A 22,562-nucleotide genomic window follows, 5' to 3' on the forward strand; every position below is an offset into this window, starting at 1 on the left:
GGCCCCTTGGCTGTGCAACGCCCTTCCTGTAGATATTAGATCGACCCCCTCCTTGCTGGCATTCCGGAGGAAAGTAAAGACCTGGCTGTTTGAACAGGCATTCGACTAAGCAGTGTGATTGATTGACTGACTATCGGAACACGGAATATTGGATAACGAGTTGGATTCTGATTTCATTGCTGAGGCCTGATGGATTTGTTATATTGATGTAGTGATGTATTGATACTGATGTTTAATGATTTGTGATGCTATTGCTTTTAAATGCTTAATGATGGACTACGCTTGGATGATGAGAAGATTGGATACGGTTGTTTTTTGTAATAATTGTGCATTGTAATTGCTTATTGGTAATTTATGGATAATGTGTTAAGTCAATTGTTTTATGTTGTATGGAACCACTGCTGTTTCTACTGTTTTTACTGTTTGTGAACCGCCGTGAGTCGCCTTCGGGCTTGAGATACAGCGGTATATAAGCAAAGTAAATAAATATTGTGTATACCTAAATTGTTGTAAACCGCTCTGAGTCTCCTAAGGGCTGAGAAGAGCGGTATACAAATAAAGTAAATAAATAAATTCCCCTGTTTTCTTGGTGTTGTTCTTTATTTACTGTCCTGATTTTAGAGATTTTTTAAAATACTGGTAGCCATATTTTGTTCATTTTCATGGTTTCCTCCTTTCTGTTTTAATTGTCCACATGCTTATGGATTTCAATGGCTTCTCTGTGTAGTCTGACATGGTGGTTGCTAGAGTGGTCTAGCATTTCTGTGTTCTCAAATAATTTGCTGTGCCCAGTTTGGTGCTCTGCTTTGGCTGACTTCTCTGTTGAAGTAGCCTTTCATATTCCTTGAGTCGTGTTTCCCAAAGGCTGGCCCCCTAGGCGTTTTGGACTTCAACTCCCAGAATCCCTGATCATTGGCCAAAGCAGCAGAGGCTTCTGGGAGTTGAAGTAAAAAAAAAGCCCGGAAGTGCCTCACTGATAATCCTAGTCTCTAAATTCCATCGAACATTGGCAGCTGTAGCCCCGCCTCTATTGTGCGAAACGAGCCAATCAGAGCGTGGCTTTCCCCCCAACAGACAGAACGCCATAGAAAGAGGGGATAAAATAAATAGCAGAAGGAGGGAAAAATGCGCGGGTGAAAGGTCATTAGGAAGACGGAACTAGCTGGACGTCACTTCCGAGTATTTCATTTAGAGCTCTGGCGGGCACACGTGCTGCCTGAGAGTAATTTTTGTGTGCTTGCAGCCTCCCCTTCCTTGGCCGGGTTGCTATGGTGAGTGCCTTTGTCTTTGGGAGGAAAGAGGGGCTTTGCTGCGGGCCTTAGGCCCTCGGGAGCCGGATCATAGTGAGGTTCAGGCGGGAGGAAGGAAGGAAAGGGCGGCTGGGAGGCCCCACAGCCTCGGATATAGTGGGCTGGGAAGCCAGCCCTTGGATACAAGCGTCCACCTGCTTGTCTCCCTCGAATACATTGGACTACAAGGCCCCTTATCCTCATGGCAGGGAGCAGTGGGTGATGGGAGTTGTAGTATTTATTTTTTATTTATTTACGACATTTATATGCCTCTCTTCTCACCCCGAAGGGGACTCAGAGCGGCTTACAAGGTATATATATACACACACACATACATACATACAATATATGATATTAATAGTACAGTACAATATCAGTATTAAATATTACTATATTGTATTATACCATTATATTTTAATATTATTAGTAATATAAATATATAATTATAATATATTAGTATTATATTGCAATGCATTATAATATTATAAATATTATATGTATATCTATCTATATAAAATGCTCTGTGCATAATGAGTACCTTAAAAACAAAAGAACCAATGAACGAAATCCCACCAAATTTGGCAACAAAATGTCTCACTACACAAGGAGTGACCATCACTCAAAAAAACTATGATTTCGTCATTTGGGAGTTGTAGTTGTTGGGATTTGTAGTTCACCTATAATCAAAGAGCATTCTGAACTCCACCAACAGTGGAATTGAACCAAACTTGGCACACAGGTTTGGTGGGCATTGACCTTGAGTTTGGGAATTGTAGTTCACCTACATCCAGAGAGCACTGTGGACTCAAACAATGATGGATCTAGACCAAACTTGGCATGAATACTCAATACGCCCAAATATGAACACAGATGGAGTTTTGGGGAAATAGACCTTGACATTTGCGAGTTGTAGTTACTGGGATTTATAGTTCTCCTGCAATCAAAGAGCATTCTGAACCCCACCAACGACAGAATTGGGGCAAATGAACCCCCATGACCAACAGAAAATATGTAAGGCCATCCAGTCCAACTCCCTTCACCAGGGCAAGAAAACGTAATCAAAACCCTCCTGACAAAGAGCCATCCAGCCATAGATATAGATAGATATATATGATTCACACACACACAAATATAATATTATAGATTTGAAAGGGACCCCTAAAGTAGGACAATGTTATGTTGCATGTTCCAGGGTGGGCAAACCATACACTCTCCACATCAACACTGACAAAGAAACAACAAGAAATACTGTTTACCCACAAGCAGAAAGAAATTACATAGATTAGAAACCATTACTTTATTTTTCAGATCACCAGACTGGGCCACAGCAATGCGTGGCAGGGGACAGCTAGTATAATTATAATATATTAGTATTATATTGCATTACATTATATATATATATAAATTAGAATAGCACAGGAGACAAGGTGGAACTGTCTTCTACTCCCCTCTGTCTTCACTCTGGCCCAGAGCAGCAGTTGGTACTTGGGGGAGGGGTCCCCAACTGATGACGCAGTGTATAGAGGAATGTCAGGTTTGGATCACACTGTAGATCAGGCACAGGCAAACTTCAACCCTTCCGGTGTTTTGGACTTCAATTCCTAACAGCCGGTAGGGTTACAGCCTGTGCTTGACAGGGTTACATTCCCCCTGAAGGTGCAGGTGTGATCCTGGACTCATCGCTGAGCCTGGAACCCCAGGTTTTGGCGGTGGCCAGGAGAGCTTTTGCACAGTTAAAACTTGTGCACCAGCTGCACCCGTACCTTGGGAAGCCTGAATTGGCCATGGTGGTCCACGCTCTTGTTACATCCCAAATAGACTACTGCAATGCACTCTACATGGGGTTGCCTCTGAAGACTGCCCGGAAGCTTCAACTAGTCCAACGTTCGGCAGCCAGATTGCTCACTGGGGCTGGGTACAGGGAGCTCACAGCGCCCTTGTTACGCCAGCTCCACTGGCTACCTATCAGCATCTGAGCACAATTCAAAATCCTGGCTTTGGCCTATAAAGCCCTGAACGGTTCTGGCCTAGTTTACTTGTTCAAACGTATCTCCCGCTACGATCCACCTAGGGCCCGAAGATCATCTGGGGAGATCCTGCTCGTTGTTCCCCCATTGTCACAATCGCATCTGGCGGGGACCAGGGGCAGGGCCTTTTCTGTGGTGACCGCCGGCTATGGAACTCCCTCCCGAGTGAAATTAGATCCCCTGCATCCCTCTTCACCTTCCAGAAACAAGTAAAATCTTGGCAATGCGATCAGGCCTTTGTAGATTAGGCTGACTTGCTGACGTGTTGACTTATACAGAACTGATGGACTCCCCTTGGATGATGATTTAAACCGGTGACCACTGACTGATTGATTGATCGTTTTTATACTGTTATTACTGTTATTGTTATTATATTGCCGTTAAATTGTGTATTTATGTTTTTGATGTGGGCGCCATGGTGTGCCGATTTGTTAGCCATCCTGAGTCCCTCTGCTGAGGTTGAGATAGGGTGGGATATAAAAGCCCGAAATAAATAAATAAATAAATAATAAGAGGTTGTAATTTCAAACAGTGGGCTACATTTTTTTTTTGATCCAATGTAGTTCTTAAAGTTCTGCTTTGACTTTAAACTGAGGCTATTGAAAATTGTGAGGCATAAAGCTTTAACAACTGATCAGGAACATACATTACCATATGAGAAGCAGTATATTTCTGTGAAAGAACACAAGTGATGTCCTCATGCATTGCTTTCTTTATGCATCTAGTATTCAGCGTGTGAGTAGAATGCCTTTTTTCTGATTTATCAGATTTCTTACATTCCACTTTGTCCCATGCAGAGTTTGCCTCTCAATCCAAAGCCCTTCCTAAATGGGCTGACTGGGAAGCCAGTGATGGTGAAATTGAAGTGGGGAATGGAATATAAGGGCTACCTCGTGTCTGTTGATGGCTACATGAACATGCAGGTAAACGGTTGCAGGAGAAAACCCAATGGAAATAACTTCTTAGTACAGGGACAAGTATCCAAGCATCCTATATTGTAGGGACAAAATGTTTACGGTGCTTTACTGTTTAGATGCAGCAATAATTTGGATGTGAGTAAATAAGATTTAAAGGTGTTGCTCAGTCAGAGAGCTTAACTCTGTTCAGTAATGGGATTGCATCCCCTTGAAATATCAGGCACATAGTTTAAGAATACCTTTGTGGTCTGCTTTCATGCTAAATGTTTAGATGGCAGTAATGGCCAGGAAGTCTTTTGCACAGTTTTTGATAATGTGCTAGACATGCTAGATAAATCAAATAGTCAATGTTATTCATGCCCTCATCAGAACTTGCTGACCAAAAGGTTGGCACTTCGCAACCGGGGAATGGGTGAACTCCCACTGTTAGCCCCTGCTTCTACAGGAAGGTAACGGCACTCCATACAGTCTGGCACATGACCTTGGAGGTGTTTGCGGGCAACGCAGGCTCTTCGACTTAGAAATGGTGATGAGCACCACCCCCTAGAGTCTGACATGACTAGACTTAATGTCAAGGGGAAACCTTTACCTTAATACACTCTACGTGATGTTTTCTTTTAAAGTTATTTGGAAACATTCAAGTAGTACTAAACATGACGGCCAAATTTATTTGTGAATTTACTTGCATAGTACTCCAATTTTATCTGATTTCTACTGGCTTCTGTATTTTTTTAAAAAAAATCAACTTGTTAATAAAAAGCAAATACAAGGTTTCATGAACATGGGATGAAAGTGAAACAGTTTAATTTAATATAATGGGTCCCTGGATGCTCTTGGAACAGCTTGCAAATTTTGGAGGAAACACTCAACCTATTTGTCTTGCATTCAGGTGATCTATCAGGAGTTAAGGGGGAATGTTGTTTTACCATTGTTCTTTGTAATGTTAAGACAAATCTGGTGAGAGAGGTGAAAGTCTTTCCCAACCTACAGCAATCCCAATTCCAAGACTTTTGTCATGGAAGTGGAATTGCAAGTAATTTCAGTGGCAAATGCTGAGGGATAGGAGATACTTTCATTACCACCTCTCCTGGCCATCTGTAGATATTAATAGGCAAGGAATGGAGATTTAAATCTCATGGGATGGTGTGTGTGTGCATGTGCGTGCATATATGTGTGGCCCCTAGCAGGAGATAAGATGCAGCAAGCAGCCTTTCAGGCTGTGTCTACCTTTTATTGCATAGTTTTCAATTAGTAGGATCTATTAATAGTGTCTTTAGATTTTGAGACAAATTTTATGATTATTATTTTTATTATAGTTATTTTAACTTGTACTAAACCAGAGTTTCTTAAACCTTTTCCAGCAATGACCCTTTCCATCCAATAATTTTTTGCATGACCCCATATATATATATAGGTATATAAAACAGGTATAAAGACCAAACATTTACTGATAATAAATCAGCGGCTCCAAGGCTTGTTGCACAGGCTAATTTTGCTTTTGGGGGAGCAGCTGAAGCATCTTCTGCAGAGTTTATTGTAAACACGGCATGCTGTTGCTAACAGATTGCTGTAAATGGGTGGTATTCAGAAGCCTTTTATTCTTGCCAAATTTTTGAGACCCCAACATTGAGCTAAGGGGATCCCATCTGGAGTAGTGACCCACAGTTTAAGAAGCCCTGATCTAAACCATAAGAGAGACAGCACCAGTGTTACTAAATAAGTCAAAATATACACAATTCATCTGTGGAACCAATTTAGAAGAAAAGTAGCTATTTTAATCAACATGTAAACTAAAGGCAACATATTATGTAAATTTAGGTACAGATTTTAAGGATGTTTTATAGTAAAAATGCTATAATTGCAGGGTCATGTGTTTCTGTATAGTTTCCCTTCCTTATACATTTGTGTTATATATTTTTAAAGCTTGCAAATACAGAAGAGTACATTGATGGAGCGCTGTCTGGACACCTTGGTGAAGTTCTGATAAGGTAATTGACATGAACATATAACAGAATTTAGAGAGAATATTTTGGGGTTAGAAAACATTGATTATAAATGCTCTTTTAAGTGTAAGAAATAATTTCTTCATTTTGTATTCAGTTGAATGAGTAATTTTCACATTTGAATAATAAAGCTATGATAGAAGTTGGAAACTGTACTAAAATGATATGTCATATACTATGAACAACAGTAATTTTTATTAATAATTAACACAACAACAAACATACAATGCTTCACAATAACGTGGTTTATGCAATAATGGGGGTATCTAAGCTAATTTCCCAAACTTTTATTTAAAATCCATATGAATTATAACATAACTTTTGGTTTCATTTCAGATGCAATAATGTCCTTTACATAAGAGGTGTGGAGGAGGAAGAAGAAGACGGGGAAATGAGAGAATAACTATTTTTGGAATTGTTTTTTTTTTTAAGTTAAAGATCTTTCATTGTCAATTTTTTAAGGTTTTGATAAAAGTTTTTTTTTTGTTTGTTTTGGTAACAACATTTCTGGAGGAAAAATACCATTAGCAAAGTAGAGTATTGCTATGAAAAAAATAAAGATGCTACTTTTGATGGTTCTTAAATTTGATAGTTATTTGATCACAGTCTTAAGAGTTTTGTTTTTGAAAATGTACTGGATCAAATTAATTGTGTCACATTTTATTTAATACAACTGCTAAAATAAACTAGAAATAACTGTAACCAGGGACTTCGTAGATACTTTGAACTGCAGCTCCCATAAGCCCCAGCCATCATGGTCTAGACCAGTGTTTCTCAACCTGTGGGTCCCCAGATGTTTTGGCCTTCAACTCCCAGAAATCCTAACAGCTGGTAAACTGGCTGGGATTTCTGGGGGTTGTAGGCCAAAACTCCTGGGGAACCAAAGGTTGAGAAACACTGGTCTAGAGTTATGAGAGCTGTAGTTCAAAATATTTGGAAGCCACCCTTTCCATGTCCCCAGATCTATTCCAGAAACACACACACAAATTCATGTAAAATAGTAATCATCTTCACTTTTTGTAGTTAAATCTACAACCTTTTCCTTTCCCTGGCTAGTTTGTGGAGGCTCTGAGCGGTACACCAGTTTTCTTCCCATCTAAAATTAGAACAAAAAATGTAAACAAAAGCTTGTGAAAATACCATTAGTTTTTTTTGCTAAATTTTAATATTCATTTGACACTTTTAAAAAACTTCAATACACAAATTATTTTAATATTTATTCCTTTTTCTTTAAAAAACTTTGAAAACTCCTCTATTTGACCATGTCTACTGAGAAGTAGATCCCATTACAGGTGTAATGGGATCTACTTTCCAATAGATGTTCAGATAGCAGGCTCTTGCTGGTGGTGCTTCGATCCAAGGTCAGCCTTTCTGTTCACTTGGAAATCCCTAGGTAGCATTTTAAGAAGGCATTGCCATTTAAATTGCCTGCCTCTGTATCTGGATGTGTAAATTGAGGGTTTCGTTTTGCAGGAAAGAATTCTGACAGTTCTTCTGCTTGCTTTCCCAAATTGGAACATGTCTGAAATTTGTCAATTATGATTTGAATGTAAGCTCAATTATGCTTTGAGAAAACCAGGTAATATCAGAAAGACCAATTAATCGTGGCTAAAGTACCACTGATTTAATAGTTTGTTTGGGAGTTGTTGTTTTTTTGGAAATTGGATTTATTCAATGGTTTGGAGAAAAAGTACTACAAATAGAGCACTTCCAGTCTGATTTTTTAGACCAATAAAAAGTTAGCAAATCTTGCACACACACGAAAATCTGAATCTCATTTGAGACTGTGGTCAACATAAAAGAACAAGACAATTTTGTCTGGAGTCTGACTGACTGCTACACCATTCTGTATACTGCAGCAGTTTGTTCTCTCCAATGCTGCCCTGTCCCTGATTTCCTATAGAATACCTCAAGCTTAAAGCAACAAACTCCATCTACTGTGACGCTTTGCCATTTTTCAAGAAAATGCAGTAATTTCTTTGCAAGAATGCATATTTTAAAATATTTTAAATATATATCTGTTTATCATATGAGACATCTAAGCACACTGCTACGTAAGAAGTTATGAGGGTTGGAACTTTAATAGTGGCAGCACTGCTGTAAAGATGCCATGCAATGAAACCAAAGAATGTTGCGTATACCACACGTTAGTTACATGCCTACCTTACCTCTGAGCAAAAAGACATGCTCATCCTATATCGTGTGCATGCGGAGTGATGCGAAGAACTGAGCCTTGTTGCAGTCTAAAGTAAGTGTTGTCACGGTGTTTTTGAAACAAGAACAGCGGAGTTTGATAAAGATTGAATGTGCCAGAGGTCGTACAGCACGACAATGTCATCAAGGTCTTCAAGAGGCTTGCGGGGAATCTGCATTGCCTTACAGAACAGTGGAAGGTGGGTAAAAGCCTTCAACGAAGGACGCCAAAATGTGGAAGACATGTATCGGCCAGGTCGTCCTTGTGTCAGCAAAGCAGAAGTGAATGCTGTTGCCGCACTCGTAGACAGTGATTGATGCGTTCAAGTCCCCAGGGCCAGATCAACTACACCTAAGAGTATTGAAGGAACTAGCGGAAGTCATTTTGGAACCATTAGCAATCATCTTTGAGAGTTCTTGGAGAACAGGAGAAGTTTCAGCAGATTGGAGGAGGGCCAATGTGGTCCCAATCTTCAAGAAGGGAAAAAAGGACGACCCAAACAACTACCGTCCAGTCAGCCTCATGTCGATACCAGGCAAGATTCTGGAAAAGATTGTTAAGGAAGTGGTCTGCAAACACTTAGAAACAAATGCGGTCATCGCTAATAGTCAACATGGATTTATCAAAAACAAGTCATGCCAGACTAATCTGATCTCTTTTTTCAATAGAGTTACAAGCTGGGTAGATGCGGGGAATGCTGTGGATGTAGCGTACCTGGATTTCAGTAAGGCCTTCAACAAGGTCCCCCATGACCTTCTGGCAAGGAAACTAGTCCAATGTGGGCTAGGTGAGGTGGATCTGTAATTGGTTAAATGGACAAACCCAGAGGGTGCCCACCAATGCTTCCTCTTCATCCTGGAAAGAAGTGACAAGCAGAGTGCCGCAGGGTTCTGTCCTGGGCCCAGTCCTGTTCAACATCTTTATTAATGACTTAGATCAGGGGTCCTCAAACTAAGGCCCGGGGGCCGAATGCGGCCCTCCAAGGTCATTTACCCGGCCCTTGCTTAGGGTCAACCTAAGTCTGTAACGACTTGAAAGCACACAACAACAACAACAATCCTATCTCATCAGCCAAAAGCAGGCCCACACTTCCCATTGAAATACTAATCTATATATATAAATTTGTTAGGGGCATCCAACGAGGAAACAAAACTCAAAAACCCCCCAACGAAACTTAACCAAAATCCCTGTGCCCATAACACAACCCACAAGGTACAAACATATCTACTCAAAATGAAAAACAACACAACAACACACTCACAAAACGGCAAAACAACAAAACTCAAAAAGCCCCAATGAAACTTAACCAAAATCCCCGTGCCCATAACACAACCCACAAGGTACAAACATACCTACTCAAAATGAAAAACAACACAACACACTCACAAAACGGCAAAACAACAAAACTCAAAAATCCCCCAACAAAACTTAACTAAAATCCCCGTGCCCATAACATAACCCACAAGAAACAAACATACCTACTCAAAATGAAAAACAACACAGCAACACACTCACAAAACAGCAAAACAACAAAACTCAAAAATCCCCCAACGAAACTTAACCAAAATCCCTGTGCCCATAACACAACCCACAAGGTATAAACGTATCTACTCAAAATGAAAAACAACACAACAACACACTCACAAAACGGCAAAACAACAAAACTCAAAAATCCCCCAACGAAACTTAACCAAAATCCCCGTGCCCATAACACAACCCACAAGGTACAAACATATATACTCAAAATGAAAAACAACACAACAACACACTCACAAAACGGCAAAAGAACAAAACTCAAAAATCCCCCAACGAAACTTAACCAAAATTCCCGTGCCCATAACACAACCCACAAGGTACAAACATATCTACTCAAAATGAAAAACAACACAACACACTCACAAAACGGCAAAACAACTGAGCATGCGCATTGGCGCCCAGCCGCAAGTTCCATCGCGCGCGCACATGGCCTTCCAGCCAACGTTCCCTCTGCGGAAACCATGCCTACTCCAAGCCCCGCCGCGCCGCTTCCCGCACACACACACCCCCTGCCGCACACACACACGCAACCCCACGCTCCATCACTCCCCCCGCCGCCGCACACACACACGCAACCCCACGCTCCATCACTCCCCCCACCGCCGCACACACACGCAACCCCACTCCCCCCGCTGCCGCACACACACACGCAACCTCAGGCTCCATCACTCCCCCCGCCGCCGCACACACACACACACACAACCCCACACTCCATCACTCCCCTGCCCCAATCTTACCTCCTTTTACTTCAGGCCACCTCCAAACCCCACCCCGCCCCTTCCCGCCCTGTCAAAATCTAGGAAAGACAGGAAGGAAGGAAAGAAGGAAGAAAGAGAAAGGGAGGTAAAGAAACAGGGGGAAGGAAGGAAAGTTAGAGGAAGAAGAAAAGGAAAGAAAAGGAAAGATGGAAGGAAAGAAAAGAGAGACAGCAGAAGAGAAAGAAAAAGTGGGAAGGAAGAAAAGAGATAGAGAAAGAAGAGGAGAAGGAAAGATGGGAAGGAAGGAGGGAGGGAGGGAGGGAAAGAAGGAGAGAAAGAGGGAAGATTGGCCACAGCAACACCTGGCGGGTAAAGGTTGTTATTTCTATTATTATGATGATGATGCTATTGTTCCTATGAGACCCTTTTAGGGGGAATGGGAGAGGTGTCAGGTCCCAGAGGCAATGCATTGCATTATTGTTATTGTTATGATGGTGGTGAAATAAAAGGAAATAAAAAGTGAAAGAAGGAAGCAAACAGGGAGGGAAGAAAGGCAAAGGAAGAAAGGGGGAGGGAATGAAGGAAAGAGAGAAGGATGAAACCAAGTAGTGAAAGAAGGAAAGAAAGAAAGAGGGAGAGAAGGAAGAAAGTAGAGAAAGGGGGAGGAAAAGGGGGAAGGAATAGGTAGGTACCTCTCTTTCATAATAGTCCAGATATCTACCTCAACTTTGATAAGTTTTACTATAGGCCACAGCAATGCGTGGCAGGGCACAGCTAGTAAATTTATATTTTTAAACTTGTTCTTCATGTTAATTATTGTAATGTTTTAAAGTGTTTTTGCACTACAAATAAGATATGTGCAGTGTGCATAGGAATTCATTCATTTTTTTTTTCAAATTATAATCCGACCCTCCAACACTTTGAGGGACTGTGACCTGGCCCTCTGTTTAAAAAGTTTGAGGACCCCTGACTTAGATGAAGGGTTAGAAGGCATGATCATCAAGTTTGCAGACGACACCAAATTGGGAGGGATAGCCAATACTCCAGAGGACAGGAGCAGGATTCAAAACGATCTTGACAGATTAGAGAGATGGGCCAAAGCTAACAAAATGAAGTTCAACGGTGACAAATGCAAGATACTCCACTTTGGCAGGAAAAACGAAATGCAATGATACAAATTGGGGGACGCTTGGCTTGAGAGCAGAACGTGTGAAAAAGATCTTGGAGTCCTCGTGGACAACAAGTTAAACATGAGCCAACAATGTGATGTGGCGGCAAAAAAAGCCAATGGGATTTTAGCCTGCATCAATAGGAGCATAGTGTCTAGGTCCAGGGAAGTAATGCTACCCCTCTATAAATACTGATTACTGTAGAAATAGTGAATACTCTATTCTGCCTTGGTTAGACCACACCTGGAATATTGTGTCCAATTCTGGGCACCACAATTCAAGAGAGAGATTGACAACCTAGAATGTGTCCAGAGGAGGGCGACTAAAATGATCAAGGGTCTGGAGAACAAGCCTTATGAGGAGCGGCTTAAGGAGCTGGGCATGTTTAGCCTGAAGAAGAGAAGGCTGAGAGGGGATATGATAGCCATGTATAAATATGTGAGAGGAAGCCACAGGGAGGAGGGAGCAAGCTTGTTTTCTGCTTCCCTGGAGACTAGGACGCGGAACAATGGCTTCAAACTACAAGAGAGGAGATTCCATCTGAACATGAGGAAGAACTTCCTGACTGTGAGAGCCGTTCAGCAGTGGAACTCTCTGCCCCGGAGTGTGGTGGAGACTCCTTCTTTGGAAGCTTTTAAACAGAGGCTGGATGACCATCTATCAGGGGTGATTTGAATGCAATATTCCTGCTTCTTGGCAGGGGGTTGGACTGGATGGCCCATGAGGTCTCTTCCAACTCTTTGATTCTATGATTCTATGATGCCATACAATTTGTGAGCTGGTCCAAAACACAGGATTTGCGCATACAACTGTGCTCCACATTTTGAAGGAGCGCCTGGGCATGAGAAAAATTACTTCATGATGGGTTCCACATAATTTGATCGAAATGCAGAAATGGCTACATACGATGCTGCTTGTACCCACTTGGAGCACTATGAACGTGAAGGAGAAGCTTTCTTATGCCACATCATTACACTGGATGAGACTTGGGCCAGATTGTACCAGCCAGAATTGAAATGCCAATCAAACAAATGTGTAATTATGGGTCACCACAAAGTTTGAAATTTCATCAGAACCCCAGCAATGTGAAAGTTATGGTGATTCTCATGTACAGCTGAGATGGTGTCATCCTAACACATACCGTTCCCCCACATCAGACTGTCAATGCACAGTATTATTGCTCATTTTTGGAACACCATCTCAGACCAACTTTGAGGGGAAAAACAGCGACACTTTCTGCAGAATGCCCTTATCATTTTGCCTGACAATGATCAGCCACCTGCAGCACAAGCTGTGGCTGATTTGCTTGATTGATGGGGCTGGGAAGTGCTGTACCATCCACCATACTCCCCAGACTTAAGCCCTTGTGACTGACTTAATTCCTAAGATGAAGGAACCACTTCGTGACATTTGCTTTAGAACTGTTCTAGAGATTCTGGCGGCAGTAGACCGCTCTATTCGAACTATCAACAGAACAGGCACTGCAACAGGTGTCCTACGACTTCCACATAATTAGAAACTGGTTGTACACAATGCTGGCGACTATATTGAAGGACTGTAAAACTTGGTGACATGTATCACTTTTGTATTATATGTAAATAAATAGTTGCCACTATTATAGTTCCAACTCTCGTATTTTCGATAATTACTGTATTTAATCCAATAATAGTCACCATGGCATAATAATAGTCACACACCCCTTTTTTTGAGATCCCCAAAGATTGGCTGTTTTTTCCATTTCCCCACATAAGTCACACACTCCTTTTTTAAAGGGAAAAGGTGGAGAAAGTGCAACTATTGTGTGGTGAAATGCAGTATATACTGTATTTATGCACATAATTACTGTATATATTTCTGCCCATGGAGACCCAATGTGGTGTAGTAGTTTTGAGTACTGGGCTGTGATTTCCAATCCTTATTCTGCCATGGAAACCTATTGGGTGACTTTGCGTAAGTCACATTCTCTCAGCCTTAGAAGAATTTGAACATATATCTCCAAGAAAATCCAGATAGGTTTGCCTTGGGGCCACCATAAATCAGGATGGCTTGAAGGTACATAACAGCAACGCTGAAGTATTTTGTTAGTTATTTTAGCATGATACATGGCTTCTTTTATACTGTCTTGAAGCCAACACATTGAACACCAATTATTTTGGCCATTAGTAGGCAGCATTGGCTGTGATTATGGAAACAACTGCATAGTCTGGTATTACATTACAATTAAGATGATTTATATGCAGGCAGTCCTCAATAAGATGTAGAAGAGGTTCTGTAGGTTTGTTCTGAAGCTGAATTTGTATGTAAGTTGGAACAAATACATTTTTTAAGTTTAACTCCAGCCAAATATATATATGGTTTTAGCTTTGTATAGCATAAAGAAGGGACAACACCTCTGTGGTGTTTGTTTTGCTATCTGAGCCCCTGTTCATAAGATTTCACCTCATTTGCCATCCCTGTGATAACTGGATTTTGAAAATGTTGGCTTGTGGTAACAAAATTGGTGATAAAGCTTCAGCGGAAACACTTTTTCCCCCGTGATAACTTTCAGGACTGAATTTCCCTTCCGAGGGGTAGATTTCTTTCACTTGCTGTTGTCTCACCCCCGTTCTTAATCAAATCACTTGTAAGTCGGATATTTGTAACTGTCTGTTACTCTACATAAAAATATGTTTGCTGTTAGGTGTGAACTGTTCAAGGAATGTAAAAGAAAACACCTGAAAACCACTACTCACCCTTTTCTTTGGTGCCGCAATTGCTCTTTCAAGAGCATGTTTCAACCTCTCATCCTGAATCCTTTTCAATTCTTTCCGTTTATCTTCACGGATTCTTCATGGATTAAAGAAACAAATATTTTAATAATTGAAAGAGTATTTGTATTCTGTTAGAGGAAAACATTAATACATCACATACAGTATATGCCACTTAGTAGCACAGCGGGTGAAACCGCTGAGCTGCTGAACTTGCTGACCGAAAGGTTGCTAGTTTGAATCCAGGGACCGGGGTGAGCTCCCTGGATTGATCTGCTTGCATGCAAATGTGAGTAAATCATGCAAATGTGAGTAGATCAATAGATACCGCTTCAGCGGGAAGGTAATGGTGCTCCATGCAGCCATGCTGGTCACATGACCTTGGTGTCTACAGACAACGCTGGCTCTTCAGCTTAGAAATGGAGATGAACTTTACTCTCCCCCCCCCCCCCCCCCCAGATTTAGTATCGGGGAAAACCTTTACCTATGTTAATATAAAAATATATATTTGACAGGCTTTGTTATTCACATTGGTAAGAAAATTACCTCTGTCTTCTTTCTTTCGTCCTGAGTTTTTCATTGGCTTCAACAATTTCAAGGTACTCTTTTGGAAGTGTTTCAAACATTTCGCAGAGCTCTGAGACCCGAATTTCTATCGCTTTCAGCATTTGAAACGGGCTCAAGCTGGACACTTCATCTCCTTCAGAGCAAATTTTGTACACTTCTGCTACTTTTTTAGTAAGTGAATTCAGCAATTTATCCTTAGTAAGGGACATCAGAAGATGCATTACATTTATATAGCATCTATAGTACATACATTATGGTCAAAAACTGTTAAATATTAAAGTAAGATAAACTAAAGACACAGATGTAACCATTTTTCAAACTTAAATAGAAATTTTTATTTTTTTTAAAAAAAAAACTGCTAAAAGATGAAAAAATGAAAATGCAGTGATAGTATTCATTGATTGGACCAGGCAAATCAGTACAATTTTGAATTAATACAAACAAAGTGAAATCTGTTATCAGTGTTGCCTAAAATAGGCCCACTGAAGCCAACCCACTTGGGTTATTTGTGACTAGCAACTTCCACCCATTTGAACAAGTCTGTCCAGTGTGGGCTTAGTACTACATTTAGCTTACAGGTTCGGATAGTAGAAATCATGAATGTATCTGTTAATGTTTTGAATATAACAAAACGAATGGAGCATTGCTTAGCAATAGAACTGCACTTTTTAGTAGCTCTTCTGGATTTGGTAGGATCCTGGTGCCATGGTTATTGTTTCTGAGTGGTAACATTTGGATAAGTGGAATAAACCCACTTATTTACCATGGCCTCTTAGGATGCCATCTTTGGACTTCCCAATATCTACTCGCTACAGCATCATTTCTGTATTCAATTTCAGAGAGGATGTATTTGTGCGATTTCCCCAAGCAGCATATCCCCATGCAAGTGATGTCATTATGATAAAGACTATTCATATACTGTAGCTTACCATGGATGCTGCATTATTGTCTGTTGCAGAAAACAATTGGATTTTTAGTGCTAGTTGTGCAGTTTTTGCCTCTTCTTTGGCGCAAGCAACTTTAAGAGCTTCTTTCCCATCTATTAGGTTCTTTATTCTTTCTTCCCTATATTTAAAAATCGCTACTTTAATACTGTTGTTGAAAATTATTCTGTATATATCTATAAGGGTTAAAGTGTTGCACACAAAACAAAAACAGAACAGAAAAAGCCCAGCTAGCTTCTAGCTTTAGGCCATCCAAAAAAGCAGAAAATAATAGAGTGTTTCAAAAAGATGGACCTGATTTGAAATTGCTATATTTATTATTTATTTAATTGAAACATTTATATTCCGCCCTTCTCACCCTGAAGGGGACTTAGGGCGGAGCACAACATATATATGGCAAGCATTCCATGCTGGGACATAAGTAACTAAACGACTCTGGCCCAGTTTACCTGGCCGAACGGATTCTCCCCTATGAACCATCAAGATTGTTTTTTTTATTATTATTATTGAATTTTATTATTACAATAGTAAAAAAGAAGGGACAAGACAAGAACGACAGACATTGACATGCATAAACACACCAATGGACATCCCAAACTAACATCAATAGACTAACATAGCACATCAACTATAAATATTTAAAAACAAAGGAAAAAGAGCCCACATCGGCAGCAGACCTCCCCTCTCCCTACTGCAGTATTTCTATGTCGTTTTCCGCTCTTCTATACTTCCATGATGTTTATTTTCTTTCTTCTTCCTGTAGTACCCTATCTTATAAATATACAATTTCTTGCTAAATAGTACATTTCTATTTGCTCATACATACAAAGTTAAGTCTTTATATCCTCAGTTATCTGTACATCATATAATCTAACTTTTCCACTCTATTGGACAGTCTATTTCTTACATTCCTACACGTTCTTCCAATTATTTTTGCTGTTCCTATTATCATTCCTAAACCATCCTACATATCTTAGCCTTCCCCCTGGATACTATTCCTTAACTTCTTATGTTATGGTATTAATCTATTAACATCTTTATCTTCTTTTCCCTAAGCCATTCCATAACCGGGGTCCAATTTGTTGCAGTTACAGGCATATTACGTGAAGCTGACAGGATATATGTTAAGTGGTCAAGATTGTTAAGATCTTCTGGAGGGGCCCTGCTCTCGGTCCCACCATCCTCGCAAGCGCGTCTGGTGGGGACGAGGGACAGGGCCTTCTCGGTGGTGGCCCCTCGGCTCTGGAACTCTCCCCCACTGGAGATTAGAACTGCCCCTTTTCTCCTGACTTTTAGAAAACAGGTGAAAACTTGGCTCTGGAAACTGGCATTTGATGAGTGAGTCAATAACTCGTGACTACACGGATGGATGGTGATGAACTACGATTTTATTTTGACGACTTGGCCAATGTAATTATGTGACTGTATTTTAGTATTTTAATGTTTTAGTGTATTATGGGATGTGATGTTTTTAAACCATTGTCTGTGATACTGTTGTTGTGAACCGGCCTGAGTCCCTCTGCGGAGGTGAGAAGACCGGTATATAAAAGTTCTAAATAAATAAATAACTATAAATATAGATAAACATTAAAATCTACAGCTGTTTAAAAACATCTCATGACAACGTGCTGGCTCCAGTCAGCAGAGTAGGTTTCCTGTTACTGCCTCATTGCACTGCCCCAAAGGCTTGGTCCCATAGCCAGGTCTTTACCATCTTTCTGAAGGACAGGAGGGAGGGGCTGATCTAATCTCACCAGGAAGAGAGTTCCATAGCCAGGAGGAAATCACTGAGAAGGCCCTCTCTCTAGTCCTTGCCAAACGCGCCTGTGATGGTAGCCGGACTGAGAGCAGGGCCTCCCTAGAAGATCTTAGTTTTTGTGGTGTTTGGTAAAGGGAGATGCGTTCAGACAGGTAAACCAAACTGGGGCTATTTAGGGCTTTATAGGTCAAAGCCAGCACTTTGAATTGTGCCCAGTAGCAAACAGGCTGACACAACATGGGAGTTGTGTGCTCCCTGTATGCCACCCCAGTTACTAATTTGCCTGCCTCTTGTTGGACTATTTGAAACTTCTGAAGAGTCTTCAAAGGCAACCCCATGTTGCAGTAGTCTATCCTGGGTGTAATGAGAGCATGGATCACCGTGGCCAAGTCTGACTTCCCAAGGTACGAGTGCAACTGGCGCACAAGTTTTAATTGTGTGAAAGCCCCCCTAGCCACCACCGCAACCTGAAGTTCCAGGCTCAGTGATGAGTCCAGGAGGACTCCCAAGCTGCGAACCTGCACCTTCAAGGGGAGTGTAGCCCCATCCAGCACAGGCTATAATCCTATACCCTGTTCAGCCTTGAGACTGACCAGGAGGACCTCTGTCTTGTCTGGATTCAACTTCAATTTGTTTGCCCTCATCCAGACAGTCACAGCGGCCAGGCACTGGTTCACAACCTTTACAGCCTCCTTAGCATCTGGTGGAAAGGAGTAATGGTAATTCCTGATGATCTCACCCAACGGCTTCATGTACATGTTATATCTATGCGATTTTACCAGCCAGTTACTCAGTACAAGGCAACTTAAGAAGTGATTACATAAAAAATATATTTACATGCGCTCCTGAAGAGCTTGACCATTCAGCTGTCTATCTTCCAGGGTTCCACTGATTTCTTGAATATTTTGAAACAGTGAAAGGTTTTGTTCTTCAAGATGTCTGAACATCTGCAGTAATTCATCTGGGTGTTTGAAATATATTTCTGGCTCCTAATATCAAAGACAGGGTGTTACATATTTCCTGGAAGATTAGTTACATCAGTGAAGTTATAGATAGACTGCACATATTTATATATATATAAAATTGAAAACAACCATTCTAAAGTGAAGGAGGAAGATGCCTATGTCTGATACTGCCTATGTCTGATACTGTATTACTTACAATAAGTTGTGCTTTCCTTGCTGTTAAATTAATAGTAAGCAGAAATATTCAAGAGTCATACATTATGCAGAAGAAATGTCTGCTGCTTGTATACTGGGTATTTCGTGGAAACATTTTCATATTTAAGTGTGTGACATGTGCTGGGGAAAAAACAATAGACTTGGCTATCCTAGCAGTACTCTGCATCATGTTTTCAAATATAGTGATACCTTGACTTAAGAGTTTAATTTGTTCTGTGACTGAGCTCTTAACTCAAAATGCTCTTATCTCAGCGTGAATTTTCCCATTGAAGTGCACTGAAATGTTATTAATGCATCCTGTCCCCAACTCCTCAATTTTGGTAACATGTTTTAAAATAAGAAAATGTATTTATAAATAACAAATAATGTATAAATGCACATTCACATGGAACATTTACAAAAGAAAAATCAACTTTAAAATATAGAAGCATAAAGTTGTGGCAAGGAAGCACAAAATACAAAGTGAAGAGGCAGAAGCACCATTTTCGTCATACTGTACTCATTCCAGTCTCCCTCCCTCCCTTGCCCTCTCTCCCTCTCTTTCTACATGAAGCCAAACATACCAGGAATAAAACCACAAAAAATCAACTAACCCAAAGTTCCTCAAAGTGGAGAAGAGCAAAGCGGACAGCAATCTCCCAAAGTGGACAAGAGCACGAGGCACAAAGCATGGAGGCACGAGGCATGGAGGTGGCTCTCTTGAAGTCCTAAAGCCCTGTACTCTCACGCTAGCACTCCCTCTAGTGCTGGCGCTCCCTCTGGTGCTAGCTCTTAATGCAAAACGCTGCTCTTATGTCAAAGCAAAACTCAGGCCAAGCAACAGCTCTTAATTCACAATGCTCTTAAGGTAGCATGCTCTTAAATAGAGGTTTCACTGTAAGTACTTCCTTCCCATTTATATTTTAGGGGATTTGCTCTGGGAAAGATTAGCTAACATATAAGCAGCAGTCTGATTTACCTCTTGCCTTTCTTCAAAAGCAACTAAAACCATCATGTTTGCACAATCTGAAAAGTGGCTGTGCTAAGTATCAGATGGATGCTAATACTGAATTTTAAAATCAATCTCTATAATTAGCAAATAAATGAACGTTTGAATTGGAATATGAGTTCCTTTGTTTATTTATATCTGATGTATTTAAAAAAACAATTATGTTTGCTAAAAGACAATAGTGTTTTACTTGATAAAGCAGATCCCATCATACTACCTATGGGATTTTGTTTGCATTTTAACTGGGTAGGAGGCAATGATGTTTTCAGTGGTGATAGAGAACATCTGTTTATCTTTGAAGAAAAAATTCTTAAGCAGCTAAATGCCTCAGTAGGTCCATGAAGACTAATAAAAGATATAGTGGGAGAACTATGAGAGTTATCTGTAATTCCTTGGCCCAAATCCTAGGCAAAAGATCACAGGATATAAGACTAAAAGCCATAGTGTGGTTGTGGAGGGATTACCAATCTTCTGACCGCTCCACCCGTCTTCAAATTTCACCTGAAGACAGCACTTGGCTTGGTGAGCTAATGGCTAAACAACCTGGCCTAAAGAAATGGGGCATCACTATTAGGAGGGTAGTTGTGGACCCTCACATTCGCCCCTTGTTTGATCCTGGGGCTTTGTTCCACCACACTCCACCTGGTCCCCAGGCGAACTCCACAACTAGCTCACCAGTTACGGCCCCCCCTCCTGGTTCGTATAATTTTGAGACCCCATCTGCCCCGGTCGCCTCCACTCAGCCAGTCACACTTCTCCGCTCGAGAACGCTCCCTTTATTCAGCCCACTTAGCTCCCTTGATACCTCTCTATCCACCTCAACATCAGAGTCATCCCTACCAAATGCCCAAGGGAGATTATTCCCCAGCCCAACTTCCTCCCCTGAGAGCTGACTAGATTCTGGTCGGGCGGGGGGGGGGGGGGGAAGGTTCCAGAGAAAGGGGGTGCTATCCGAGTTGTGTGGGGAAGGAGATTAGCGGATCACAAACATTCCAGGGAGAAGCGCAACAGAGTCTTTGCGACCCTGGAAAAGGTGGGTAGTGGTAGGCTCCTTGGCAGCCCCCTTGGTCTCAAGGTCCTGTTGATTAATGCCAGATCCGTTAATGGTAAGACCGCGGCCATCCAGGACTTGATCCTGGATGAGAGGGCGGATCTGGCATGCATTACCGAGACCTGGTTGGACGAGGTGGGGGGTGTAAACCTTTCCCAGCTGTGCCCTCCAGGTTTTGGAGTGCATCAACAGGCCAGACAAGGGGGGCGGGGAGGAGGGGTCGCAGTGGTCTTCCGGCAATCCATCGCTGTGACCAGATGCGTTGTCCCGCAAGCTTCTGGGTTTGAGTGCGTCCACTTGAAGGTGGGGAGCCGTGACAGTGTGGGGTTCCTGCTGGTGTATCGCCCACCCCGAGATCCAGCAGCTTCCCTGTCTGAGTTAGCAGAGGTGGTCTCTAATTCGGCCTTGGTCTACCAGCGCCTGGTGGTGCTGGGAGACTTTAACATTCATGCCGAGACCACCTTATCTGGCGCAGCTCAGGACTTTATGGCCACCATGACGGCCATAGGACTGTCACAGATAATATCCGGCCCCACGCATCAAGCTGGGCACACTCTCGACCTTGTCTTTGTGGCGGACGACGAATTGATCAGAGTGGAAGATCAAAACATCCTTCCAGTGTCATGGTCTGACCATCATCTGATCACATTTAGACTTACTGCGACCCTAAACCTCCGCAGGGGTGGAGGACAAATTAAGATGGTCCGCCCTAGGAGACTGATGGATCCGGACGGATTCCTGAGGAATCTTAGGGTTCTTCCTGCCTTGGAGCCTGGCGATTCCATCGACGCCTTGGTAACTCTCTATAACGGGGAGATGGCCAGGGCGTTAGATATGATCGCACCCGAACGCCCCATCTCGTTGCGTCGTGACAGGCCATCCCCTTGGTTCACCGAGGAGCTGGCTGTGATGAAGCATACGAGAAGGGGGCTAGAGCGCAAATGGAGGAAATCTCGAGATGTGTCTGATCGAACACGGGCTAGAGCCTCTCTTAAGGCATACTCCGTGGCCATACGGGTGGCCAGGAAGTCATTCACGACCGCTCGTATAGCATCTGCAGCAAATAGATCATCGGAGCTGTTTCGGGTCGTGGGAGAACTCCTCCACCCACCTGTGGTGGAGGAGGTCCCTGACGACCCCGCAGCTCGGTGTCGCGATTTCGCGCACCATTTTGCAGATAAAGTCGCCCAGATACGTCTCGAGCTCGACTCCAATTCCATCGCAGTGCCAGGAGAGGTGACGGAGGCACCTGCTTGTCCAATTTTGTGGGATTCTTTTAGGCTTGTTCTTCCTGAAACCGTGGAGGAGATTATTGGGGCTGTGAGAGCGACCACCTCATCTCTGGACCCATGCCCATCTTGGCTCATTAAATCAGCCAGAGGGGGGTTGCTTGACTGGTTTGTACCGATTATCAATGCATCGTTGGAGCAAGGAATTTTTCCATCTAATTTGAAGCAGGCCGTGGTTCGCCCACTTATCAAAAAAGCTTCCC

General features: G+C 42.0%; 2 protein-coding genes across 2 annotated transcripts in view; one reads left to right on the forward strand and one right to left on the reverse strand.

Moving 5' to 3' along the window:
* The first annotated feature begins 1,123 nt into the window (after positions 1-1,123).
* SNRPF (small nuclear ribonucleoprotein polypeptide F) lies at positions 1,124-6,820 on the forward strand. The gene is made up of 4 exons (XM_060777293.2): positions 1,124-1,271; positions 4,114-4,239; positions 6,157-6,221; positions 6,573-6,820. Exons 1-4 carry the CDS (start codon positions 1,269-1,271, stop codon positions 6,637-6,639), a joined length of 261 nt encoding a protein of 86 aa, XP_060633276.1. The 5' UTR covers positions 1,124-1,268; the 3' UTR covers positions 6,640-6,820.
* Positions 6,821-7,116: 296 nt separating this feature from the next.
* CCDC38 (coiled-coil domain containing 38) overlaps positions 7,117-22,562 on the reverse strand; it is a 36,629-nt gene continuing 21,183 nt past the window's right edge. Inside the window, exons 12-16 of the mRNA XM_060777292.2 lie at positions 18,688-18,839; positions 16,077-16,212; positions 15,127-15,341; positions 14,566-14,659; positions 7,117-7,332 (exon numbers count right to left, since the gene is read on the reverse strand). Of these exons, the coding sequence (XP_060633275.2) occupies positions 7,225-7,332; positions 14,566-14,659; positions 15,127-15,341; positions 16,077-16,212; positions 18,688-18,839 (705 nt within the window). The 3' untranslated portion in view covers positions 7,117-7,224. The remainder of the gene's footprint in view (positions 7,333-14,565; positions 14,660-15,126; positions 15,342-16,076; positions 16,213-18,687; positions 18,840-22,562) is intronic.

This window comes from Anolis sagrei, chromosome 5, assembly GCF_037176765.1.
Source record: "Anolis sagrei isolate rAnoSag1 chromosome 5, rAnoSag1.mat, whole genome shotgun sequence".
Classification (NCBI taxonomy): Eukaryota; Metazoa; Chordata; class Lepidosauria; order Squamata; family Dactyloidae; genus Anolis; species Anolis sagrei.

Coding starts and splice junctions, on each gene's coding strand:
- SNRPF (XM_060777293.2), top strand. Junction 4,240..6,156: donor ATGGCTACATGAACATGCAG/GTAAACGGTTGC, acceptor ATATTTTTAAAG/CTTGCAAATACAGAAGAGTA. Junction 6,222..6,572: donor CTTGGTGAAGTTCTGATAAG/GTAATTGACATG, acceptor GTTTCATTTCAG/ATGCAATAATGTCCTTTACA.